The sequence below is a fragment of the Cavia porcellus genome, unplaced genomic scaffold (assembly GCF_034190915.1).
Source record: "Cavia porcellus strain 051 isolate PalLab524CR breed Dunkin Hartley unplaced genomic scaffold, mCavPor4.1 scaffold_25, whole genome shotgun sequence".
Classification (NCBI taxonomy): domain Eukaryota; kingdom Metazoa; phylum Chordata; class Mammalia; order Rodentia; family Caviidae; genus Cavia; species Cavia porcellus.
This window is the reverse complement of record NW_026947508.1, coordinates 49,592,717-49,618,669: the sequence shown is the minus strand read 5'-3', so window position 1 is coordinate 49,618,669 and position 25,953 is coordinate 49,592,717. Positions and strand designations below refer to the sequence as shown.

The 25,953-nt window shown below is 56.7% G+C and overlaps 2 protein-coding genes across 4 annotated transcripts in view; one reads left to right on the top strand and one right to left on the bottom strand.

The window, feature by feature from the left end:
• Window positions 1-11,183, bottom strand: part of Cimap2 (ciliary microtubule associated protein 2) — a 26,737-nt gene extending 15,554 nt beyond the window's left edge. The window contains exons 1-11 of the mRNA XM_003464055.3: window positions 11,048-11,183; window positions 10,960-10,979; window positions 7,929-8,023; window positions 7,561-7,710; window positions 6,656-6,743; window positions 6,283-6,447; window positions 6,027-6,149; window positions 3,593-3,730; window positions 3,328-3,471; window positions 1,870-2,031; window positions 1,067-1,192 (exon numbers count right to left, since the gene is read on the bottom strand). Coding sequence (XP_003464103.1) covers window positions 1,067-1,192; window positions 1,870-2,031; window positions 3,328-3,471; window positions 3,593-3,730; window positions 6,027-6,149; window positions 6,283-6,447; window positions 6,656-6,743; window positions 7,561-7,710; window positions 7,929-8,023; window positions 10,960-10,979; window positions 11,048-11,183 — 1,347 coding nt within the window. The remainder of the gene's footprint in view (window positions 1-1,066; window positions 1,193-1,869; window positions 2,032-3,327; window positions 3,472-3,592; window positions 3,731-6,026; window positions 6,150-6,282; window positions 6,448-6,655; window positions 6,744-7,560; window positions 7,711-7,928; window positions 8,024-10,959; window positions 10,980-11,047) is intronic.
• On the top strand, window positions 10,881-25,953 carry Ttc22 (tetratricopeptide repeat domain 22). Of its 3 annotated transcripts, XM_013146216.3 has the most exons (7): window positions 10,885-11,748; window positions 21,028-21,083; window positions 21,259-21,374; window positions 21,797-21,915; window positions 22,463-22,624; window positions 24,301-24,453; window positions 24,918-25,953. In XM_013146216.3, the coding sequence occupies exons 1-7, from the start codon at window positions 11,182-11,184 to the stop codon at window positions 25,452-25,454; spliced, it is 1,710 nt and encodes a 569-aa protein (XP_013001670.3). In that variant the 5' UTR covers window positions 10,885-11,181; the 3' UTR covers window positions 25,455-25,953. The 3 variants fall into 3 exon arrangements, with proteins under 3 accessions (XP_063092628.1, XP_063092627.1, XP_013001670.3); XM_063236558.1 differs by lacking the exon at window positions 21,259-21,374 and having other exon boundaries at window positions 10,881-11,748; window positions 22,530-22,624; XM_063236557.1 differs by lacking the exon at window positions 21,259-21,374 and having other exon boundaries at window positions 10,882-11,748; window positions 21,699-21,915.

The window sequence follows — 25,953 nt, the reverse complement described above, 5'->3', positions numbered from 1 at the left end:
AGATCCATTTGTGGCCACTTTTGGAGCTGATCACTTATGATTCTTGCACCTTTTAGTCTTAAAAACAGAAGAGGCCTGGGCAGAGTGCCACATGCCTCAGGACGGCAAGTTTGAGCCCAGTACATGCAACTTAGTAAGACCCTGTCTCAAAATGAAATTCTACACTGGGCCGGGGAGCTTGCCTAATGCTAGAGCTCTTTCTCTTTCTCAGCATGTGCATCCCTGGGTTCAATCCCCAGTACTGCAAGTTCTAAATTTAAAACAGAAAATAGACTGAAGTCGGGAAGGAGCTAGGAAGGATGAGGTTCAAGTCCACGGCCAAAGGTGTACATGGAGGAGACAGGCACACAGAACCCAGGAACTGACCTAAGGACACCACAGCCTAAAGATCACGTCACACATCCCAGGGAAGGACAGGGAAGAGGGAAGGGGAGGAAGGGGCAGAAGAGGGACTTGCTCAACCAGAACAAGAAAAGGCCAATCCCCCAGCTACTCCAGGGGACCCAAGACAAGGAAAAGGGAAGAAAATCAGGGGATTTCTCAGGAACAATAAGAGATGTGGTGCCACATCACTTGGCTGACTGCTTCTCAGTGTGTGGTCCCTGGCACAGAACCACCAGCTAAGCATGGTGGATTGTCCATGCCTACAATCCCAGCACATGGAGGCTGAGACAGGAGGATGCTGAGTTTGAGGCTGGCCTGGGCTACACCCAGCAAATCTGAGGTTAGCAGGGGCTGTGCAGTGAGACCTTGTCTCAAAAAAAAAAGAAAGAAAGAAAGAAAGAGCTGTTAAGTCTCAGGCCTCACCTAACCTAGTGTGTCAGACTTCCTGGCATGGCCTAGCAATCCAAGTGCTATCAACCCCTCCAGTTATGCTGATAACTACTCAAGTTGGAAAACCTGTGCCTCGGAGAGTAACACTAGCAAGAGCAGGCACCAAAGAAGAAAGCAAGATGGCATCCTGGCATCGGCTCCCTTCTAGCTTTCAAGCCCAGGGGCAAGGAGGGAGGAAGCTGCTGGTAGAGGTAGAAGAGTTCCCTGCCATCCCACACCTTGCCCCACTTACCCAGATCCCCGGAATTATCTGGTAAGCCCTTACACCTGACCGCTTGGAGGCCAAGAGGAACGGTGGCCGGTTCACATGCTTGCATTCTGTCTCCTGAGGAAGCCAGGAACCCGGACCAGAAGTGGCCTACGGGGAGGAAGGAAGGAAGGTGGAAAGGCTTCGGCAGCCGAAGCCAGTTGGCAGTGCCCCTGTGACCCATGCCACCCCTCTAACCCCCGCTGGGGGACGTCTCTTTCGAAGTCCCAGAGGACCCTGATGTTTGGGTGGGTCGAGAGAGCTGCTCCATACAGCAGCCTGGGAGTGACATCCTTCCCATTGTCCTTTCCAGGGCTGCTTCCTTTTGTGAACTGTAAACGGAAATCTCTCCTAGCAGAACAGGGTTGGAAAGTGGCCAGTAGGCCTCAGGAAGGCGGGACCCTGTTCCCCCTCCCCCACCCCAGGGGACCTGACCCAGGAAACCCAGGGCTTGCTCAAGGCATGGCTGTGCTCTCCCTCCCGCAGAGGACACTGCCTCGCCCACCACTCCCTGGCCTGAGCAGGTGGCAGACCCCAGAAGGCTGACCCCCTCGCCCTCTTCCCAGTTCCTAGGGCCTCTGGCAGGATGTCCTGGGACACAGGCACCTCACTACACTACAGGAACCCCATCTAATTCCCACCCCAGTCTAGACTGAGGCTGTTGCCCAGGGTCACGGGTAAGTGCAAGCCCATGACAGGAGACCAGGCATCGGATCAGCACCCTCCCCCACACCCTGACCCTAAGGACAGCTGCCTTCTGAGCAGGCTGGTCACCAGGGCACACTGACTAGCTTCCGAGGACACTGGCTAAGCGTAGACCAGTATATCCTCTCTGGGGGCGGATCCGGGTTCCTGGGAACTTTTGAAAACACCCCATGCTTCTTCTTGTGAGGGGAGTTAAGTTCTTCCACAAAACTCTTGAAATTCATCAACTCCCTGGGCTTTTTTTTCTGAAAAATAGAGAGAAATGTTAAGCCAAGGAAATGGAGAGACCCCTTTCTCAATGCCCACCCCCTCAGTCCAGTGGCAAGGACAAGGAAGCGTCACTCACCACCCAGCCTGAGGGATGCCCCCAGCGGCAGAGGCCCAGGAGAACTAAGTGGAAATGAATGCCCCAGCTCCCACCCACCGGCAAGTCGGGGTGGGTCGGTCCCTGCACACACGCGCACACACACACACACACACACACACACACACACACACACACACGGCAACCAACCCAGCCGCCTGGATCCGTTCCTTCTTGTTTGCCCTGCTCATTGGACATTAGGAGTCAGGCACCATTCTAAATCCAAATATGAAAAGCCAGAGTGATTGGCAGAGACAGGGGGTTCTTAGTAGAGTGGAGCAATTCCGTAAGATACCACAGTGGGAGACACAGTCACACATCTGTCAACACCCAAGACCCAAGGTCCTTCTAAACTACAGGCTTGGAGTAACAGGATGGGATCACTGTGAGTCTCTTGGCCAGAATGAATACACCCCTGGGGGGGGGGGTGAAAAGTGGGGATGGCTGCATGGTGGGGGAGGCAGAGCTTCCCTTTCAATTTCACAGTGAGCCTAAAATCACTGTAAATACATTCTACTGCAGTAAACAAAGTGATTGGTCACTCAGAGGGGAGGCTAAGGGTGCAGGGCCCCTTGGGCCCCTGCAGCTGAGCAGGATGTGGCTGGTCAGCAGGAGGTCTGGGAGGCCCCAGGGGAGCAGCCAGGTCACAAGGCACAGGCTTATATCTAGATGTCTGCCTGAACCTCATGCACTCAGAGGTGGAGCTTTGGGGAGCTGAGTAGTGAGGATGGAATACAGAGCAGAAACTCGATGGAAACAGGAAGGGAGGCCAGAGAGCTAAAGCTGCATTCCCTTCCTGGCTCACTCGGCCTCTGCCTGCCTCCTGTAACAGAACACGGCCACGAAGCAGCCATCCCGGCCTGAGAAGCGCCTCCCAGACAGCAGGACACCACACCTGCGTCCTCACGGTCCCTGAAGACCCTGTGGCCAGTGTGCCCCCACGGTGGTCCATCTACACTCTTAGCCCAGTTTGGGCTGGCCTAGGGAGCTGGCCCAGGAAGTGGACCCAGGCCCTTGGGCTCTGCCTCTGCCATGCTGTACCAGTGTCATTTTCCTCAGCATAGTCTGTCCTGGCAGGAGGTGTGACGGCAGCACTGGCACACAGAGTGGTGTTGCTGGGGTTGAGTGTTGTCTGCCATCCCAGGGGAGATGCCCCAAGAGCCATCCAGGCGCACACCTGCTCAGAGTAATGTCCATAAGGCAGGGGCTTGCTTCTGTCGCCAGAGAATGTGTCGTAGGGCCCTCGGGTGCCTGCAGAGCGAGCCAGGTACTCCTCGATGCTGCTTTTGATGGAGTAGGTGTTGGGTCCCAGGCCGCTCCCCTGGAGCACAGCAGGGGGACAGTGCTGAGGCAGGTCCGTTGCCTTCCTGGGACCTCAGTCTCCCCTCTTCCTGAATTTCCCTCGAGGGTGGTGTGGGGAGACCTAGCCAGGAAAGGGGTACCTGATGAGGCATGGGGGGAGGCTTGCTGGACATCTTGCATATGAGGCCCTCGGAATGGGACCGGTTCCAGGCCTTCTCCTCCAGCCGCGTGTATGGGTTGCCCTTCTCTCCATAATTCCCAGGGCCTGGGTAGTAGTTCTGCAGGCAGGAGGTAGAGAGATAAAGGCCATCAGCCCAAGTCGTGGTGCTGATTCATCTGAGGAAGCCCTGACACTCAACACCATCCCTGGGGGCCTCCGCCGCTGCTCACCTTCACCCTCCAGCTCAGCTCTACTCCAGGGCTGCTGACTGCTTCCCACACCCCTCTGTTCCACATGACCTCCCATCGGCTGGCCCCTAGGCTTGTTACTATAGGAAACCCCTTCAGTACTTGCAGAGCCAGCCCAGACACCCCTGTCCTGGGATGGAAGTCTCCTCCCCGGCACCATGGGAGGCCCCACTCAGAGGTCTTGCCAGCCCCACCCTCTACCCCTGCAGCCCCAAGCACAGCCTTGTGCGTGCGGACAGCGAGGGCACAGAGGCACCCAGAGCCCTGGGTTCGACCCTGGCTCTGGGGCTTCTCCACCAGAAGTAAGTGGGGCTCCGGATGAGGGGAAGAACGGGTGGACACGAGTGCAGCACACCGTCTTTGTAGCTGAGGGAGGACGGTCACTGTACAGGCCCGCAGGTGCACCAATTGGCCACATGGAGTCACTGCCACTCTATGGATGGATCAGTTCTGCCCAGTGTGACCTGAAATCTGGGCCTAGGACAGCCAGGCCACCAGGGTTGTGTTCCCTTGTGCCCAGGGGAACGGTAAGCCTTGCTCCTACAGGGCTCCCTGCACCTGGTGGGTTTTAGAGGAGGCAGAGAGCTGGGCCTCTAAACGGTGTACTAGGTCCTCCTTAGAAAACATCCCTGGCAGGTCCTGAAGCAGGCTGTGCCATGGACATCCATGGACAGCACTAATCTCATCAGTGCTAGACACATTGTTGACATAATCTCATTTCTTCCTTAAGACTTTCAAATTTGAGCTGTGTGTGATGGAGCATGCGTGTAATCCCAGCATTCAGGAAGCTGAGGCAGGAGGATCACCATGAGTTCAAGGCCAGCTTGACCTACATAGTGAGACCCTGCCTGATTTAAAAAAAATAAAATAAAATAAAAAGACTTTCAAATTCAAAGGTTTAGCATCAAACTTGGGCTCATAGGAAAGCTCACAGTTTGAAGGAGAATGGAGCCATAGTGGAGCTTTGGGTCCCAGAGAGAAATGAATGATTTGGAGGAGAGACTAAAGCAATCATCAGTCACTTGTAAGTTTCTTTTTAAAGCCAGATCTCAAAGACTAAGACAGATCCCCAAAGATGGCTATGGGGGGAGATGCAGAGGCCCCCCAGCAGAAGCAGCAAACAGTGCCCCAATGCTGGAGGCTGGGGACACAGGAGGGAGAGAGTGCTCCACTTGTCCCCTAACTTCTCTGCCATCAGCTGGGCCGAGCCCTGACACTAGATCCTGTCCTCTACACTAAGAAACAAAATCCAAAGCTACACATGCTGAGCCTTCCGGGAATGCGCAGCAGCTGCAGACTGGACATCTCGGTTTCCAACCCTGCTGCTTCCACCTAGCAGCTCTGTGACCCGACCTGAGGTCACACACCCTCTCACCTCCAGCTGCACTATCTGTGAAGTGGACACAACAGCAGTGCCTACACCAGAGGGCTGCTGTGAGGGTGAATCAGTGTGGGTTGCACGCTCTGCTGAGTGCCAGCTAATAACACTTTAGTTGGGAAGTGACAGCACACAGAATGTCCCTGTCCCCAGCTGCTGCACCTGAAGATGCACCTGCTCCCTAACTGGGCAATGAGTGACCACCCGCCCTCGCCGTAGCTCTGGGGATGAACACTGTCTCCTCTGCCAAGCATCTGCAGTCTCAGCCTTCCTGGTCCCAAACCTGGACACCACAACACAGATGCCATAATCAAGAGTCGATGTCTTGAAGCTGCCACTCAGGACCTGCAGGGTTTGCTCAAACCGCCTCTCCCCCCAGATGCCTTCTGGACAGCACTCTGCACACTGCCCCACGGCACTGTCTGACCCTTCCCTGTGTCACTGTCCTCAAAGCTCTGGTTACCTACACGTTTCCTCCTTGGCACCTTTGTCTTTACCACTAGGATGTCCACTCTGCAAGATGAGGGCCTCATCTGCTCACTGCTGGCTCCCTGAGGCCTGGAAGTCCATGGCATTTAATAGATATTTCATTACCTCCTAGATGGAGGGATAGGTAGAGGAATCTGTCCCGCACCTAACAGATGCTGGACATCCTGCTGGAGACCCAGCAGAATCAGACCTTCCCTGCTGGAACATGCAGGAGCCACGGGCGGGCCTGCAGGGCCCAGAGAAGCATGTGTCAGACCTGCAAGCAGTGCACTCAGCAGTGTACCTGCTGGGCCACATACCCCAACGAGTCCAGAGAAGCGGGTCTCCCCAGAGCTAAGCAGCCCCCGAGTGCTGCACGGCTTCTGCCGCAGCTCCTCCAGGAAGTCTTTGAAGTTGTAGGAGCCGGGCCCCAGCTTCTGCACCTGTCCCAGGAGAAGGAGCGAAGGATGCAAACTGTAAAGGCCAGAACGGCCACGCAGGAAGGAGCCAGGGATGAAGTGCTCCTACAGGGATGGCAAGGAGGACGTCGAGGGCCACAGTGACCGCGGGCCTCACCTGCAGCTGCCTCTCTTTCAAGAGGGCCTCATACCGGAAGTGGGGCAGCTGGGTGAGCCGGGCAGCCTCCTGGGCCCGGGCCCAGCCTGTGCCCACCTCCTTCTTTAGCTTCTTGCTGCTGAAGCAGGTCTCCTCGATGCTGTAGGTCCCAGGGCCTATGTGGGACTGAGTGGAAGCACTGTCAGAGTGGGCCGGCCACCCCAGGCAAGCCACCCCGCAGCAAGTCCTCTCCAAGCCACCCTTGCCCTGGGGCAGGCACCAGGCGATCCCCCAGCACGGGCACCATGACCCCCTCCTCACTGGCCCTGTCTCAGCTCGGAGTGACACAGTCACTCACTGAGAGCAGAGGAGGCGGGAAGGCTTGTGCACCTACCACGTCCACAGAGTGAGTCCGGGAGTACGGGACCTCCGTGAAGCTGCTGTACTTCTTCCGGTTGGGATAAACGGCGGAGACATCAAACCTAGGAGGACAGAGGTCCGTTGGGAGCCCAACGCCCCGACTCCTGACCAGAGCTTGCTCAGCCCAGGGTGGAGGGAGGAGTGGGTGTCCCCCGGGAGGTGGCTTTGGCCCAGGAAGGCTTTGGTCAGTGAGCCTTGGCCCCACCACGAGAACCTCCCCCAGTCTGGTTTTTCTCCCAGTCCCTTATTACCCCACAGATCCCATTATATATACACAGATATTCAGTCAATTATCCACTGCCTCCCACCTATAACGATGTAAATTCTATGCTGAGGATGTAGCTCAGAGCTAGAGTGCTTGCCTAGCATGCACAAGGTCCAGAGTTTGATTCTTGGTACCACCAAAAAACAAAAAGAAGAAGAAAAAAAAAGAATGTAAATCCTGAGTTCAGGGTTTTACAGTTCTGTTGTTTGGATCTGGCACATAGTAGGTGATCAGGAAATGGTTTTCCAGAATTTACTAAAGGAAGTGGAAACTAGGCATGGCCCAGTAATCCCTGCACTCGGGGAAGCTGAGGCAAAAAGGACTGAGACCTGCCTGGGCAACTTATCGATTTAACAAGACCCTGCCTCAAAAATTAATAGGTATATAAAGGACTTGGGAACGTGAAGGCCTTGGGCTCAATCCTCAGCATCGCAAAGAGAGAAAGAAGGAAAGAAAGAAAGAAAGAAAGAAAGAAAGAAAGAAAGAATTCAGGATGGGAAAAGAGCCTGGGAGGGGTGCAGGCAGAGTGAGCTGGCAGAAGGATCCTCCTCCTTTAGCTTCAGAGAGGGGCTAGGGCTGCGACAGGGCGAGAGCACACGTGCAGAGGGCCCCACCTGTGGCTCTGCACCCCGAAGGGCGCCCCTTGGAACCCCTTTGTAGCTGCCGAAAAGGTGCTCACACCCCCCGAACTGCGAAGTTCCACGGGAGCCACGATGATGCGCCTGTTACCGCCACCTCGCTGGCCTCCACCCCGCTGGCCACCCCTGGAGAACTCCCGGTTGCCAAGGCAACCCGAGCCTTATGACCCGCGGGCGCCGCCCCGCCCCGCCCCGCCCCGCCCCGCCCCCTTCTCAGTGTTCCGCTTCCTCGCGGGCGGGGTCCTTGGAGACTCCGGCCGATGCACGGGCGCCTCCTGCTGTTAGCGCGGCGCCTTCGGCCGACCTTTGGAGAAGTTTTGCAGGGTACTTGCTTCTGATTGCACCTTGGGCTCTGAGAGGAAGCTTCCTCAAGGTTCACCTTGACCTGGGGCAAACTGAGGCCCCGCAACGGGTAGACCAGAGAAGGGCCATCCAGCCACTGCGGGGAGGCAGAAGGGTGAACAGACTAGGCGTGCAGGACAAGGCTGGAGATTTGGGCCCAGTGTTGCAGGACTTCAGGGACCCACTCCCCGACCCTTCACCCCCGGGGAGACACAGCGCCTGCAGCCCACAGCGCCTGCCCTGTGGAGAAACAGTGGCCACACAGCTGGTCAAGCTCAAGAGAGGCGGTGGACCGCCCGACAGGGCTTCCTGGTGGAGAATTATAAACTGAACCCCGAAGCACATCTGGAAAGCAGCTTCACGTGTGTGCTCCCACTGTACCCCTGCCCTTGGATGCCCTCAGGCTGCTTGGATGCCCTCAGGCTGGACAGTCTCCCATTCCTGCCACACAGCCGTGTCTGCAAACATTTGCTGAGGGAGGAGTGACTGGATGAACGCAGGCCCCACTTGCATTGACCCACAAACCATCCCAGAGCCGAGGGTTTGCATCCTTCCCGACTGCGTCCCTGCTGGTGGCCTTGAATGGACAGGGCCTGGGGTGGGTGCTGCCTGGAGGAGGAGCTGTTTCAAGGTGTCTGGGCACTAGCTTGGGTGCTGGGAGGCCCTTGGACCAGCCCACTTGGCCCAAATGTCGCTGCGACCCACTGGAGCCTGAAGCTGCTCTCTGTGTCTCCTCCACAGTCAACTCCTGGGCCCCAGGACTCAGCAGGAGCAAGCAGAAGACCCAAGCCAGGGCCATGAGTCCTGTGCTGCCATGCAGGCTGGGACAGGCCGGGTGAGTCAGCCGCCCTGTAGCCAGCCTCCACCCACACCCCACCTTCCTTGTCTGGCAACTGACTAACTCTCTCCCAGGCACTGCCGCACTCTGCCCCATCCTGCACAGGGAGAGGAAACTGAGGCTCAGGCAAAAGAGATAATGGTTCTGGTCACCACAGGGGCACACAGTGGATATGGGACTGGATGGCATCTCAGAGCTCCTGTGCTGCAGCTGAAACACCAGCATTGCCCTTGCCATGCCATCCTGACTCCTGCTCCTCATCTTCTTAGAGCCAAAACAAAAGCCAGGCCCTCCCATGAGGATGGTTATCATCCAGACAGAAAATGGGCCGGGTGTGGTGGTGCACTCCTGTAATCCCAGCACTTGGGAGGCTGAGCAGGAGGATTGTTGCAGATGCAAGACCAGCCTGGGCTACAAAGTAAGCCCAAGGCCAGCCTGAAGTGCATAGTGAGACCCTGTCTCAAAAAGACAGGAAGAGGGGCTGGGGATTTAGCTCAGCAGCATAAGCGCCTGCCTTGCAAGCAGGCAGTTGTGAGTTCGATCCCCAGTACCGATATAAAAAAAAAAAAAAAAAAAAAAAAAAAAAAGACAGGAAGAGAGAGAGAAAAAAGAAAGAAAAAGAAAAGAAAAAATGATGTTGGCAAAGATGTAGAGAAAATGAAATCCTTGTTCACTGCTGGTGAGAGAGAAAAACTGTACTGCTTCTGTGGAAAACATTACAGCAGTTCTCCAAGAATTAAACACAGAATTATCTTGCGACCCTCCCTTCAGGGAGGCCAACCCACACACTGCCTCTGTCACACATACAGGACAGAATTGGCTGTTCATAGCAGTGTTGTTCCCAACAGCCACAAGCTAGAAGCAACCTGGTGTACACCAATAGATGGGTGGATGAATAAACTGTGATACGCGAATGCAGTGGAATATTACCCAGTCTTTAAAAAGGAAAGTCTGACACATGCTACGACATGAATAACCCTGCAGACACTGGGCTAAGCAGACATGGTAGCTACCATACGGTTCCACTTGCAGTGAAGTACGAGGGTGGTCAGTGGCAGGGAGACAGAAAGCAGAATGGCGATTAGCAGGTGCTGGGGGCAGGAAAAAGTGGGGAGCTATTGCTTAACAGATATGAAATTCCAATTGAGACAGAAGATGGGGTGGTTGCATGGCAGGGTGAATGTGTTTAATGCCACTGAACTGCCTAAAAATGGTTACAGCAGTAGCTTTTAAGCAAAGTATATGCTGCAACAATTTTTTAAAAATAAAGCCAAACCCAGCAAGTACACACCTATAATCCCAGCACTCAGAAGGCTGAAGCAGGAGGATTGCAATGACTTTAATTCCAGCCTGGGCTACATAGTAAGTTCGAGTTCAGCCTAGACTGCATAGCAAGACCCTGTCTCAAAATAATAGCAATAATAATAATAATAATATTGCCAAACCCTCTGGGACTCCATCGCCAATACTTCCAAGCAGGTGAGAGAACAAGTTTAATTTCATGATGGCCGGAATGTGTATTTTTTAGGTGAAAACTGCTACATGTATTACATTTTATGTCTAAAAATTAACAGGTAAAAATGGCATTAAAATATTTTGGGTTCTTCTTTTATTGCTAAAGTTAAATATTTCCCCCAAGTCTACTACCTGGCTGCTTCTCCTCTTACAAAATGCTGGTCTCCTTTAGAAGAGGGTGAGACTGAAGGGAAAGAGCCCAGCCCCGGGGTGAGGAGGAGGGGCCCCAAGTCCTGAGGGGCACAGGCAGGCTGTGGAGGGTCTGCCCGTGGCAGGGAGCAGGCCCCACCTGCAGGCTCAGGGCAGGGCTCTGGGTCCTGGCCAGAAAGAGAAAACTGGACCACAGGTAGATTGGCCAGCTTTACCTGGGGCGGCTCCCTTCCCCCCGGGGGAGGGACTGTCAAGGAAAGTCGGAGTAAGACAGAGGCCAGGGTAGGACAGAGCAGGACAGCAGTGTCCCGCCACAAGGGCCTGTCCAGAGTGAGCACCGCCCGGGGGAGGAAGGGCCTTGCTGGCCTCGGGCAAAATGGGGCTCCAGGCTTCCCTGGCACCGCCCCACCCTGTGACCTGGGCCAGTCCTTTTCCTCCTTGGAGACTGAGCAGAGAGGCAGAACCTGCCTTTTGCCTTGAACAGGGCTGGTGCGTCCGCAGTCAACAATGCACCTGTATTTCTGCCACACCTGGTTGTGCAATGCCACGTCTAAGGGCCGTTGAGCAGCGAAAGCGGAAACACCTCCGCTCCGGCTGGGGACGCTCAGACCCACCCACCGAGAGACTCCCAGTCGGTTGGCAGCCCCACGGCCGGCCCAGCCTGGGCCTCTGCGCGGGGCTGCGCGGGGCCGCCCCTTCCTCTGTGCTCCACCACCTTGGGGTCGGGGAGGCCAGGCAGCAGCCAGGCAGCCATGGCGGAGCCTGAGGCTGCGCCAGACGACCTGGACGCCCTCATCGGGGACATGGACTACCTCCCTGGCCACTTCCACCTGGAGATGCAGCTCAACTTCGAGCCGTGCTCACCGGCCCCGCTGCGCGCCCGGGACCTGCAGCTCCAGCGCGAAGGCGCGCGGAGGGAGCTGGAGCTGGCCACCGGCCCGCAGCGGCCCGCGGTGCAGCACCTCCTTGGCGTCTTCGCCTTCTACCTGGAGGAACTGGACGAGGCCCGCGAGCGCTTCCTCGAGGTGGCCCGCGAGGACCCGGGTAACCTCAACGCCTGGGCCAACCTGACACACGTGTATGGCCGACTGGGACAAGAGCAAGAGGAGGAGGCGTGTGCCGCACGACTGGCCGGTCTCATGGGTCTGGACGAGAACCCCGAGGCCAGCGGGGCCGAGGCTCTGCGGGCCGCGCGCTGCCTGGCTGAGCAGGGCTACGCGCACGGCTTCGATGTGGGCTGCGCCAGCCTGCAGGAGCGCGCCCGCGTGCTGGTGGCCGGCCTCGCACTCTACGACAAGGCGCTGGGCTATGGGCAGCAGGTGAGTGACGTCCTCCCACCCACCCTGGCAAGGCGGTGGCAGGACCCCTTTAGTCCGCGAAGTCCCCTCCAGACTCCACGGGTCCCCTGGCCTGTGGGATGCATCGCCAGCGCGCCTCCCCTTCCGTCCCAGACCAGCTGTAGCTTTGCTCTCCTATTTTGGAGCCTAGCAGGGCTGCCAGCCCAGGTCTGTCTCGCAACATCACACACCCATCCTGGCCAATTCATCACACGTTCGTGCTTTTCCCAGCAAGTAAATACCTGTCTCTGTGCCCCTGTACCTCCACCTACTAAAAGTACCCACGCCTTCCCTCCAGATCAGATTGTGTCCACTCCACCTCCTCCCAGACCTACGAGGTCCACTCACTGCTCCTGGCCTCCGTAGTGTCCTGCATGTGCCCTGGCTTCCTGCCCTGTGCTGCCCTGATCCTGCTGCCACCCTCATCCCTGCCGCCAGTGGTGTCGCTGCGTCCTCGTGCTGGCTGTATCTCTTCATCCAAGCCCGCGGACCGGCGGAATCCTGGGCTTTGGGCTGAGAGCTGCAGCTTTCCATAGCCGGGGCTCTGCCGGGCCTCTGCATGGTCTCTCATGAGCCAAGCTATTGCCACATCCCACTGCCACTCCATCCCTGCGGGCCGGGCCTCCTGCAGCCCACCCTGCCGCTTTCTCAGCCCCTGCCTGGGCCTCGAGCTGCCCATCTTTGCCAGAGGCCCTCTTCTGTCTGATGCTGGTCCCAGACACCTCACCCCAGGACACCTCAGCTCCCTTCCAAGAGGCTCTAGGCCTCCCTGGCTTCCACTGTGTGCCTTCCAGTATGTGTCCAGCTCCAGCTTTGACCATGGGGACAGTGGGGGCAGTACCCATGTGCGCTACCACAGGAAACCCAGCAGCTGGTGGGGCACAGGGCCTAGAGCTAAGCAGACAGTAGCTGTCTCTCAAGGCGGAACAGACTCGGCCGGCACATGGCAGCTTGGGCCGTCAGCATTCATGGTGGCGCAGTCACGTGGTCAGGGCCGAGGAATGCTGGGCCAGGCGGTGCTGGGCAGTGGGCTTCTCCAGAGTCCCGCCTGGCTGGGGCACACCTACCTCCCCACTCGCTCTTCCAGCTGTAGGCTGAATGTAAGGCTCACCCTCCCATGCTCACAGTGACCTTTCCAGAAGACAGTGCAGGCAGGATTGAGCTGATAGCAGGGATGTTTCACAAGGCACCATTTCCACCAGGCTTGTGTTTCTGGGAGGGGAACAGTAGCAGTCACGACCTGGAGGACACAAGCCGCAGGCTACACCCTGGACAAGGGACTACAGAGGGGGACAGAGGCTGAGCAAGAACACCCCAGTCAGATGCCCTCGGAACTCCTGTCTCCTGTGCTTTCACCTCTAGTCAGGATGTAGTGTCTTGAAGTATCCTTTGCCTGTCTGTGACATGGGGACCATAATGGCACATGTGTCCCAGGCTCCTTCTTGTTTGGCTGATGTTTAATTAATGTGATCTGAGGAGGTTTTTCTTTTTGTTGTCGTTTGAGACAGGGTCTTGCTCTGTACTCCAAGCTGACCTCGAACTCGAGGGGATCCTCCTGCCTCAGTCTCCTGAATGCTAGGATTGCAGGCGTGTGCCACCATGCCTAGCACTAGAATGTTTATAAAGCTCCTAAGAGCAGACATGGGGATGGTCAGGGTCAAGGTGACTCCCCATCCTTCCAGCTGTGAGGCTTCTCTCCCCGTGGCTGGGTGTGGCAATCACCTTTCCATGGGGCCTGGGGGATCTGAGTCTCCAGTTTTGAATCCTGAACCCTGAACACCAGGCAGCCTGGCAGAGAAGGGGTAGCCAGGCCTGTGTGCATCCGATGTAGCTGTGGCCACTGGTCACGGCAATGGAGTGGGGCCTGGAGCTTGGGGCCAGGGGCCGTAAGTCTTACGTCAGCCACAGCAGCGCGCGCAGTGGAGGCCTCGAAGTGCCTGTAGTTCCTTCACCTGAGAAATGGGCACGAGAGGGAGCCAGACCCTTTCCTGCTCCCTGCGGGTGCTCAGTGTGGGAGGCCTCCCAGGGGAGTGAGCAGGAAGGCAGAGGGGAGGGCAGGCAGCAGACCAGCGGGAGACATTGAGCGCTCCAGGTCTGAGCTGCTGCTGAAGCCACAGGACTGTGGGGCTCTGAGCCATGCCCTGGGGCTCCACCAGCCACTGCCCCTCAGCTCTGCATGGAACAGCTGTGGCCTAGAGGGGCTTGGAGATGGGGCCCCCTCCATTCGTTATCCAGGAACAGATCACATTTGTGCAGTACCCAGCACTGAGCAGGGGCTCAGGGAAGAGTGATGTTGATAAGGGTTTCAGCAGGCAGAGTCAGGAAACTTGAGTCTGAGCTCTGTTGTTATTTTGCCATGTGGCTTTAGGCAAGTTACTAGTCCTCTCTGGTCTCCAGCTGCATGAGTGCTGAGAGTGACTACTGCCTCAGGGTTTCTGTGATTCTCCAGCTACAAGGCGTAGTGAAAGGGCCCATATGCCAGGAAGCTCTGAGGTCATCTGAGAAGCACTTGCTGATGTCCTGACAGTGACTGAGTGCCTACTGTATGTCAGCCCTGCCTTTAAGAATTTCCTGCCACTGAGACATGGATGGAGGGAGAAGCAACTGTGTTCCTGCAGTCTCTTGTCTCTTCTGGGTGAGGGTCAGAGGGACAAATTGGAGAGGCTGATAGAGACCACAGCCTGCAGCACAGACGTTATGATTCCTGGACCACAAACAACCCCAGAGGCTGACTATGAGAGGGCACTTTGGGGGCACAGGGAAAGACCAGGTCATGTCCTGCTTCCCAGCAGTTCTAACCCACTTGTAGTCCCCAAACACACTGTGCTGGTTCACCCCTCCCTGGGGAGGTACTGTGCTCTTCACCATCAGCTCTGGCCTTGCAGCCCCCCAAACTGCTGGGCAGAACCTGGTGGCTTCCTTCACCAGTGCCTTCTGGACTGGACTGTATACATGGCCACCACAGGCCAGGCCTCAGGTCACAGCCACGGCCCAGGACAGGCAGGCTCTCACCAGGGTGGAGCTGGTCAGGGGAGAGAGAGGACAGGGTCAGCGGTGGAGGCAGAGGTGTGCAGGAGGGAAGAGAGCCTTCCCTATTGTGTGGTCATCACCAAGGGTGCTTGGGGTGGGCAGCCACAGCTGCCCAGCCTGTGCCCAGCAGATGAGACCCCACAGGCAGGAGACATGGGCAGGGAAAGAACCAGGACTGCCCCTTGCTGAGCCAGAAGAGAGGGAAACTTTGTAAAATCAGGGGCCCATTGGCCTGCAATCCAAAACAAGCACTGTCTGTGTGCAGGGTTAGGCTCTGTGATTTCCTGTCTGCTCTTCACTCAGCCTCCAGGTCTCCTTAAATGACAAGAATGCGAAGGTCAGATCATAGCCTCTGTTACCCACTGTGCACACGCGTGCGCACACGTGCACCAGCAGTCACACTCCACCACCGCTGCCGGTGCTGGGGCTCCCTGTGGAGGGCACAGGCCACTCCAAAGCCAGCTGCTATTGGCTAACTGGGATCCAAGGCTACATGGGGTGACCCTTGTTCTCGTGGAATGGAGAAGTGGCTCTGGCAGTCTGGTGAGTCAGGAGTGAAGCAAGGACACGCCTGGGCCCACGCCTGCCTGACAGACGTAAGGCCAGAAAGGAAATGACAGCCAGGAATCATAGTCATCTGCTCATGGCGTAAAGTCCACATGGGAGCGTGCAAGCTGGGCCCATTCTTACCTCCGGGGCCCCAACACCACACCTGTGTGCACACCCGCCCTCACTCGCAAACTTCTCACCAGGCAGGCCCTGTTTGTAGGCTCCTAGTGGAGCCAGTGGTCTTTGGGGATCCCTGGCTCGCCTGTGCCCTCCCAGTGTTGAGCAGTGTGCCACCCGCCTGCCACAGTCGCTGCTCTGGTCCTGCAGGAAGGACTCACCCCGACTCCTGTTTCTGCAACATCAGCCTTCTCGCCCTCGTCAAGGTGGGGAGAGCAGAGGCATTGCAGGGAGACAGGTCTGAGTCTGAGTCTCTGTGTCTCCACCTGGGCTGGCCTGGACTGGTGGCTTTCTTCACAGTCTCCTCCTCTGTGCGAGGGGGAGGAGGCCCTATACCACCTAAAGTGCTATGGGAAGCCGGGGCCTTGAGGCGAGGCACAGTGCCCAGTAACTGGGGAGAGATGCTCCTTCTCTCTGCCCCACCCCAGCAGTGGGTGGGGAGAGAATTAGTCAGCTCTTGGGAACCCACTTCAAAATGCAGGGTGCAGCTGACAAGGGCAGAGTTCAGACTGCAAGGCAAATATTTTCCCTAAGAGCCAACAAGGTGTCCCCAACCCCAGACAGCTGCGCCCCACATAGGTCTGCAAACCACTGGGGGTGAGGGGCCTTGTATTAAAATCCGTTCTCCTGGGGCCACCTTGGCAGGCACCCAGCCCTGCCCTGGAAGGGCTTATCCTAAGCTCCACACCGGCCTTCCTCGATTACCCACCCAGCTGTATGATCCTGGATTTTTTTTTTTTTTTTTTTTGTCTTTTTCCTTTTTATCGGTACCAGGGATCGAATTCACGACTGCCTGTTTGTAAGGCAGGCGCTTATGCTGTGAGCTAAATCCCCAGCCCCCATGATCCTGGATCTTGAGAACCACAATTTTGGATCCTCCAACTCTTTAAAAACCAAGGCACCTGCTACTGAGTTCTCACCCCGCCCTCCCAGTGAGTCCAGCCCGAAGCTCTTGAACTTCAACCTGCTGGGGCGGGGGCCAGAGCGTGAGTCAGCGGGTTAGGAATCTGCATGTTTATCAAATTCCCAGGTGGGGCCCAGGCTTAGGCAGGGGAGAACCGCTACACTGAAGTAGTTAGGTTCTGGAGCCTTGGAGCCAGAGTGCTGGGTTCAAAGTCTACTTCTTTGCAGCTGTGTCACTTTGGAAACCACTGACCATGACGTGGCAGAACTGCCTCCTCCCTAAAATCAGGGTAACAGTAGCCCCTCCCTCATAGGTGGCTCTGGAGGGCCCAGCAGATCAACACTTACAAAAGATGTGGCTGGTGTATACTAAGTGCTCAGTAAAATTTGCTATTATGGCCAAGAGCGGTGGCACATGCCAGTGATCCCCGCACTGCGATTTGTTCAAGGGCATAGTGAGTTCAAAGGCAGCCTGAGCCATATGGCAGCCCCTCTTTCAAAACAAACAAGAAAACCTTTTTGCTATTATCAGCATAGCGACAAGAGCACCCTCCTCGGGTTTCAATCCAGTGACTTTAAGGACAGGCCATGTGGCTTGGAGGACTGGATAGTGCCTCAGTTTCTCCATCTGTATTAAAAGGATAATGACACTCACTCTGTGGACCACAAAGACCATGTAAGTGTTCACACTGACCACACACTAGCTCTTTGCACCTAGATGTTATGAGAACACGATTTAAAACAAAGAGTGCTGGCCTGAAATGTCAGGTCAAACAGGTGAGTTTCTGTTTCGTTCCTCCTCCTCTGTTTCCCCACTGTGAAGGGTAAAGGCCTGAGAGACCTGCCCCCTCACACTCACCTGAGCTAGGACCAGGGTGACAGGTGTCACTGGAAGCTGAACCGGCTGCGCTGGGCCCCTCCCACAGACCCGACACCCCACGCAGAGACTGCAGGAAGAGCAAGGTGTGGGGTAACCTGCCCAGAGCAGCAGCAGTGGCTCTAGTAATGAGGCTGCCCCCAGACCCTCGCCTGTGCAGAGCAGCGCACAGGTCCTTGAAGCCTGTGCAGGTCTCAGGGCAACTTCATTCTCCAGGAGAGAGAGAGGGAGGGGCAGCCAGAGGCCTTTTAATTTAATTTAACACTGTGGCTTGTCAGGTTACCCTGGTAACGGCTTCAGTTGCTGCCTCTGTGACAATCAGAAGGATTTTAAAGAGACAGCCCCTTTTCAGGCCGGGATACCCCCACATCGAAAGCCTCCACTAGCTTGAGGTCAGGCAGAAATGCAAGATTAAAGCCCAGCACGCCTGCGCCTCCGAATCCATCTTCTCACCTCATTAAGTCCACCCTGCACATACTAGGTGGCCTCAGTGGCAGACGTCACTCTCCAAGGGATCGCTGAACGATGTTTGGGACTTGTCACACAAATGGCTCTTAGCTAGCTGGCTACCCCACCTTCCACAGGCACTGAGGACTGAACCCAGGGCCTGTGCACTGAGTGCATCCCCAGCCTCCCCACTTTTGAGACAAGATCTCACTAAGTTGCTTGGGCTGGCTCAAACTTGTCATCCTCCTGCCTCAGCTTCCCAGAGTGCTGGGATTACAGGTACCAGCACAAGAGGCTTTTTTAAAAAATCAGTTCTACATCATATTGTCTCATTGAGAAGCTGAAAGAAACAACATATGTATTTTTTAAAAAAACTAAGATAGTTATACTACTGATTTCTGTGAGTTCGCTGAAGAGAAAGGTATGCTGGTATTGTTCAGGCAACTGAATGCAGATGTGCTCTGGGTGAGTGATTTGGGGGCGACAGTGCAATATAATGTACCTTGTTGACCCCTGGTTGACGCGATTTGAATTTGTGTTTTAGGTTTTTTTTTCTTTTTTTCCTTGAAATAAAATGGATTTGAAAAACAAAATAAAATAAAAATCAGTTTTAGTCTTTGAGTTAACCCCTAGGAATTGCTCCTGCAATTCAGACATGCTGCCACCAGGTGGCGAGATCGCCTGCTCAGTGAAAAGGACTCAGGACATGCTCTTCAAGGATAGGGGACCACTGGTTCACACTAGTGGGGGACTTTGGGTAAAGTCACCTCAGTGTCCTCAGTCACTTAATGCAGGGACAGATAACTGCATGTTGTAGACAAGGAACCTTGGGGCGAAGACCACGACAGCATGAGCATTATGTCCCAGCTGTCATGCACGAACTGTGCAGTTTGTGCACATGACTTAATTTCTGTTGGTCTGAATACCAAACAAGAGGGTGGCTCTGTGCCAGGAGCCCCAAGGACAGCATATTACCCCAGGCACAGGGATCTGTGGGGAAAGAAACCATCTGGGACCCCACTGGGGCCTGTGTCCTGGAGAATGAGGGCCTGGGGTGAGGTGATACTTCAAGGCCTGAGACCTCACTGTCCCCTGGGCACTGAAGCAGGTCACAGTGGACAAAGCAGCTGCCAGGACAGCCTTGGTCCTGCTCGGCTGCACCCAGGCCAGAAGTTCCTCATGGCCAGCCCCCGTGGCGTCTCCTCCTCTGTGGATGAAGGGTGTCTTGCCCTCCTTGTCACACCTCCTGTTCTCGCGGAGGCCTCCCCTGGCCAGGAGCAGGGTGGCAGCAGGTCCTTCTCCTCCCTGCCATGACTGTGTAGCCAGCCCCAAAGCGAGCCTCAGTCAGAAATACTGGCTCATGCTGACAGCAGGCGGCCCATGTCAAGGTCTCTGGTCAGAGCGGCCTGTAAGGGGTGTCATAGATCCGTTCTGTGGAAGGAGCACAGATAGGGTCATCCAGCTCCCTACCCCTGCCTTTGGCTTGGGGAAATGCTCCTCACTCATTGGAGGAGCCTCGAGTCCTTACGTTCCAGACAGCAGCGTTTGCAGCAAAGTCTCGCACAGTGCACATTCCCACCTGGGTACCGGAGCCCCTGTGAGGTGATGGGGATGGAGGAGCACACCGGATCTGGGGCTCCCCAGTCTGCAACCTCCCGTGGCTCCCCACTGCCCCGCAGATGAGCTCGAGTCCTGAGGCTGACACAGGGCCTCTGGAGGTGCCCTGCTGGCTCCTCTGCACCCCTTGCCACGGGCTCCATGCAGATCCCGACATGCCACATTCACACCTCATCCTCCCTGATGCCTCTTCTCCTGTGCCCTTCGGGTGGTCCTGCTCATCCCCGAGCACTGCTCCGGCACTGCCTCTGCTGGGAAGCCTCGGAGAACTTCCAGAGCGGGAACTTTCAGACAGCTCCTCTGCGAGTCTTAAGTCTGTCTTTCCTGCCAGACCAAGTGCCCTCAAGAGGGAACCCACCCTTCCTCTCCTGTCCTCCTTGCCCAGCCAGAGCCACACAAAGGAGATTCTGGAAGGAATGGGCTGAGAAGTGCAACCAGTGCAGCCTCTTGGGCACTCATAGGACTCAGTGGATTCATCACAGAGGCCTCTAAGTCCACCCGGGGTCTCCCCAGCCAGTGTGGACCTCTCCTCTTTCACACACACTGCTCTCCCTGCCCACCAGGCTGCTGGCGCCACATCCCCAGGCCTCTGCTCATACCAAAGCCTGCATCTGGGATGCCCTGGCCCCTGTCTAAGCCTCTGAAGTGCAGCTTCTTGCCCAGGGATCACAGAAATCACACCAGTGGCTGGGCCTGGCCTGTCCACGCTGCTCACCCTGGGTGCACTTCACTCAGGGGACGGCCTCCTGCTGCAGCCTTCGGCTGCCTGGCATAACAAAGGGCACATGAGCTTTGGCACCAAACGGTATTTAATTCCCACTCTTTTACTCAAGCTGGGTGACCTCGGGCAATCACTTTAACTCTCTGGGCCTTGGCGTGTTCTGCTGGTTGTGCGGTCAAGGTGACAGGTGTTTGGCACTCCATCCAGGGCAGGGGCATCAATGCCTGGGTCCGTTTCCCCAGCTGGCTGGTAAGCTCCTCTCAAAGCTTCATCACCTAGGCCGTGCGTGAGGGCTCAGGGAGCTGGCTGAGCTGCTCGCTGCCAGGGTGGGTGGAGCAGTTTGGGGGTTCCAGGGGGGCAGGGAAGGCAGAAGATCCACAGGAGATGAAGATGGAGGGAGGGGTGGAGCCCAGGCAGAGCTGCCGATATGCACTGGGGATTTTATTGGTTTTCATTAAAATTCCTTCCCAAGGCAAGAGCCGATACTACCATAAATAACAGCATAAATATTTTATCTGGTGCCCAAGTTGTTCTAAACACCCAGAAAGGCTGGCAAGAATAACAATGGAAAAACAGTGCAGGGTTCCAGGCTCCGCAGAGCTGGGCTCACACGGCATGCACAGAAGCTGCTTGGGATACGGTAGCTGGAAGGCAGAGAGGTGGCAGTGTTGGAGCACGTGGCCAGCTGAAAAGCAGGGCTGTGTGCAGGGAGGCGAGGAAAGGAGTCCCACTGAGCTTTGGGGTGCCTGGCTCGTCTCATCAGATCCTCTGTGGCCGGAGGGCTGAGCAACCTGCCCAAAGCCACCAGCCTGACCCTGGCAGAGCTGGGCCTGTAACCAGGATGTTCAAGACCAACACCTTTCCTGCTGGCCCTGCCACCTCTCGGGGTTCAGGGACCAGAGCACCCCCATAACAGTGGCACCACTCTCTGCTTCCCTAGATCCCTGCGGAGGAGAAAAGGGGCTGGTACTTCACCATGGCAACGCTCTTCATCAGGTCAGGCCAGGGGCAGCAGGGCTGGGATGCTAGGGGCAAAGGTGTGGCCAGCAGACTGAGGCTAGCACCAGGCAGGGGTGAGACAGAGGGGTAGGGGACTCCCAGGTGAGGGAAGGGCTGGCAGCAAGCTGGGGAGGTGAGGAGGTGCTGAAGCCACAGCGCCCTGTCGACCCAGGCTGGACAGCATCTTCCTGGAGCTGGGCGGCGAGGAGCAGAAGAGGCTTCCTGCCTTCAACCGCACGCTGGCTCTGCTCCAGCAAGTGCTCAAGGCTTCCAACCCCGGCCAGCGAGGTAGGGCCCCCAAGGCAGGGCTGGTATACTGGCTTCTGCCCACTGGCCCTGGCCCTGTCACTAGCCTGCAGCTTCCTGCACTGTCGCCCTTTTCGGTTCCCCACTTCCTTCTCTCTCACCCTGTCTTCCCTCAGTGTTCACCCGAGGCTGGCTCTGTTGGAGCAGAGCCATGCCCTCCAGGGCCAGACAGCCAGCACTGTGAGGGTAGCTGTACCCCTGAAACGGCCCCCAGGTGATCTCGTACACAGAGGATAGCCCCTGGATGTGTTCCTTCTCTCCGTGCATGTCCTCTGCCCCACCTTTGACACTTCCTGGGTTGTCCAGGGCTTCTTGCTGCTGTCCCTTTCTTGTCTTCGTGGGGGCTGACACTTCCGGTGGAAGCTGGCCCCATCCATCCTTGGCTCCTCCCACCGCTCTCCCAGCTCTGGCCTGGTGCTATCTCGGGATGCTGCTGGAGAGAAAGGACACCTTCTCCACCACCCCCATGGGCATCCACGACTGTGGGTACTCAGGCACCGACCCCCTGGACTGCTTTGGCAAGGTAAGCATCCCTAGCCACCTGTGCCCTGAAAGCTCATGTCACCACTCACTGTGCGGCCCACCCAGGAGGGTCCCTGACTTCAAGCCCCACTCTCTCTCTCTCCTTGTCAGAAGCTTTTCTTGTGATTCTTCCTCTGCCTAACACCAACAACCTCCCTGTGCTGCACAGCTCCCAAGGCCTGTGTGCCCACTGTTTCCGCCCTGCCCACCCCACCACAAGTCGACTTGGTCAGAAGGTGGGCAGGGCCTCATTGCCAGCTCTGCCCACAGCTAGGTGGCCTAAGGCAGGTCACTCAGGACAGGCAGCAGTGGATCCCAATGTGGGAGAAGTACTCAGGCCCTGCTAGGACCCTATAAGTGGAAGAGGTGCTTCCCTCACCTGCCCCAGGCAAAGCTGGGGGCATGGAAGGGAGGGTTGCAGGACCTAGAAAGGTCTGCGACCATGACTGTGACCAGGAACTAAGTGCCAGGGGTGTCATGCCAAGGCACTGGGTTCCATCACCTGAGTGAGCAGACGCATGGCACGCTCCCACCCCCTCCCTACCTAGGCCATCGAGATTGCCAAGGACCGACCTCTCATCCTCAATCGCCTGGCCAAAATCTTCCACTTCCTAGGAAAGCAGGACATGGCCATTGGAACCTGTAACATGGCCCTGGACGTCCTAGGAGATCCAGAGCTCAACTGGCAGGCATACTGCACAAGGGCCAAGGTGGGTCACCCTGAAGCTCACACCTCTATCAAAAGACCAAGGGCCAGGGCCAGACCCTGACCCCCAAGCCCAAAGGCCCTGCAACTTCACAGCAGTGGGGAGCCCAGAACTCCTCAAGGTACACAGCTGCTGAGGTGAGAATGCAGAGACCCTGAGCTCAGTGCCTGGCCAGGGGCTACCAGGAGAGTCCGGATTAGCTCTGGTGGAGAAGAGTAACCAAAGCCAAGATCTGCCCTCTCCACCCATTGCTTCGGGACCGGTTGCAAGCCACCAACCCTCCAGACCTGCATTCCCCAAACTGTAAAATGCAGCTCATCACCCCTCCCTTAGACAGGGTCAGAGGCCAAATGAGGTCACCCTGAAGTCAGCATCTGACAGTGGATTAATGTCTCGCACTGAGCTCTGGCCTGGCCCAGGCAGCCCCTGTTCAAACCCCACACCACCACTCACACGTTCAGGGACCTAGTCCTTTTGCCTGGGGTCACATCCTCTGTTTCCTTAACTGTGGACCTCGGGTGACCATCCCTGCTTGACTAAAGTTGTTCTGGGAGTCACCAGATTGTGTGTAAATCCGAGCAGTGTGCACATTCTAAGAACTGGGAAGGGACTGGCGGCTGTCACTGGGTGTATTTTTAGCTGATGCACTGCCCACCACTGTCAGCATTTCCATTTAACACTCAGGAGAGCCCCGCCTCCCTCCTGCCCTCCCCATGGACCAGAGCTGCCAAAGCCCCCATCCGCTTTCCCTATCTTCCATCAACCTAGTGGCAAATCTGCTCCCATTCTTGGTCTCAGTAGTTTAATTATTTTGTCAGGCAGGAAATTCCTTTACTATAGCTGATGTGCTGATCATTATGATAAAGATATTAATCATATTAGCAAGCCGTAAAACATTTACATGACATCAATTTACTCTCACTCACTTATGCTATAACCCTCACAAGAATCTCAACAAAGCTGGTCTATACCTGAGGCCTCCCAGGCACGGGAAAGCAGTGAGCTTCCAGGGTCCTGTAGCCAAGTAGTGGGCATCCTGGACTTACGCTCCCCGGTGGTCACACTCCCTCCTCACTCCAAAGGTCACAGGGAGGAGGTACGCACATGGTGTGTGTGGACACCGTGGCCAGACCCAGCGACACGGGTCCTGTTCACTCCTGCTGCTCAGCTCTCACTCCAGCACCCCTGGCTTAGGCCTGTGCCCACAGTGTCCCTCTCCCAGCTCTCTGATTCTCCTCCTGCCTAATTTCCTTGAGGCAGGACCCCAACAGGCAGCTTCTGACAGGGGCCTGGGGCACACGCCCTGTAATCCCAGCTGGTCAGGAGGATCAGAAGCTTGAGGCAAGCGAGATTTTGTCTTCAACAACAACAACATCAAAAAAGGCAGCCTCTGAAGACCATCTTATTGAAAATATCAGCAATGCCCTGCCAGTGCCAGTGCTCTCCATTCTTTCCTGGTTTCCTTAGGCTTCTTAACATCGACCAGTCCCTAACATACTGTTTACTTACATTTTCTGTCTCTCTCCCTACTAAAGTACAAGTCCTGTGAGGGCAGGGGCTTCTGTTGTGTCACACTCTCTGCCCCTGTTTGCTGCTGAGGAAACTGGCTTGGGCTGGGGGCAGGATGGAGGTGGAGGCCTTGTCCGGAGCACCTTCTCTGAGCCGGCCTTCTGTCGCAGATCCACACCACAGCCTACCTGCATGACCTGGAGCGGGCCAAGGCAGGGCTCGGAGGCATGCCTGACAGGAGCCACCTGGCCCACGCTAAGGCTGACCTCGAGCAAGTGGTCAGAGTGTGCCCAGGGCTCAGGACCTACCTAGACATTGGCCAGGTAAGCAGCTGCTTGGCCTGGTTGGCAGAGGGCTCACCAGGAACAGCCTGTGGGACTGAGCCGGCACCAAAGGCTCTGACAAGAGTAGGAGCACAGCTCCCCCGGCTCCCCCAGCCTGTGGGGCAAGGCTATGCTGTAATGTGTGGAGCAAGTAAGGAGGCCTGGTGTTTGAGCACCTGCTAAGTATGAAGCTGTACTCTATCCAGAAGTGCCTCCCGATCTCAGCAGCGGTCAGCAAGAGATGGCACACACAGACCCCAATGGGCAGGAATGGACTCCCTCAAGCTTATATGGCTAGAAGTAGAGACACTGGACCTGGTACACCCGGAATTCCAACACTGTCTCTTTCCTGGGGCCAGGAAACACAACGTGGGGAGGGGGTGTTTACATGAATACAGGCTTCGGGACTAATGACTAGGGGAGTAATTTAGAGGAGCCTCAGCCTAGCCCCCTCCCACCCCCAGGTCTACTACTACATGGGTGTGGACGCCGTGCAGGAGCTGCTGGCGGTGGACGAGGCAGCCCTAAACCAGGCCCTGGTCTTCCTAGCCAAGGCCGGCGAGTCGGAGCTGGGCGCCGCGCTACCAGAGCTGCAGCTGCTGCGTGGCAAGTGCCTGCGCATCAAAGGTGAGGACGCCAACGCGGCGGCCTGCTTCAAGCGCGCCGTGGAGCTGGACGACGCAGGCTCCAGCCGCCCCGAGGGCTTCGGCTGCCTGCTCGAGGCGCTGCTGGCACAGTGGAGCCAGGCGCAGATGAGCGACGGCGAGCTGGGCTGCGAGGTGGACGCCTGGCTGCGCCGCGCCCAGGGCAAGTACCCCGCTGCCAGCCTGCGCCAGGAGCTGCAGCGCGTGTGGCGCGGCCACACCGGAGAGGTGCTGGGGATGGCCCGCGCCTTGGTGGCACAGGGGCGGCTGGCGCTGGTGCGGCTGCTGTTCGAGACCATGGAGCTCGCACGAGATGGCGCAGGGGAACAGCGAGGCCGCCGGGCCTGCTCGGTGTGAGCCGCTAGCCCGGAGGCCAGACCCCGCCCCCCGCCGGCGAGGCCCCGCCCCGTGCCTCAGGTGATTGGGCCCGCCCTGCCATCGGCTTGTAAGCGGAGCCAATCAGATTGTTTTTCAGGAATTGTGAATGGGGACTTTGAAACCTTGGCACTCCAAAGGCCAAATGTGGCCGAAGGACCTGATTCCAGATGGCAAAGGACTCTGGAAACCGGCACGAGGCCACTAGAAAACTGACAGGGGAGGGACAGAATTAAGATGACTGCGAGTCTGCTGAGAGGAACAGAAGAGGGTTGCCTCGGTCATAGCGGTTTTCTAGTCCCTGCGCCCACATTCCTGCCTTTGCATTCTCAGAGCCAAGCTCTGTTGAGCCCTGGAGAGCAGGGTGGGGCTGGGTACCCAGGCCCGCTCCTACCTGTTTTCCTGCGGGCCTCATTTCCATCAGCATGGCCTGAAAAGACTTCCACAGTCCTTAAAATAAAGCCCACCCACAGAACCTCTA

What these genes read in the sequence shown, in the direction of transcription:
- Ttc22 (XM_013146216.3), top strand. Translation starts at nt 11,182, where the DNA reads ATGGCGGAGCCTGAGGCTGCGCCAGACGACCTGGACGCCCTCATCGGG. An exon ending in TTCCAACCCCGGCCAGCGAG is followed by an intron (nt 21,375 to 21,796) that starts GTAGGGCCCCCA and finishes CCGCTCTCCCAG; the next exon opens with CTCTGGCCTGGTGCTATCTC. An exon ending in CCTACCTAGACATTGGCCAG is followed by an intron (nt 24,454 to 24,917) that starts GTAAGCAGCTGC and finishes TCCCACCCCCAG; the next exon opens with GTCTACTACTACATGGGTGT.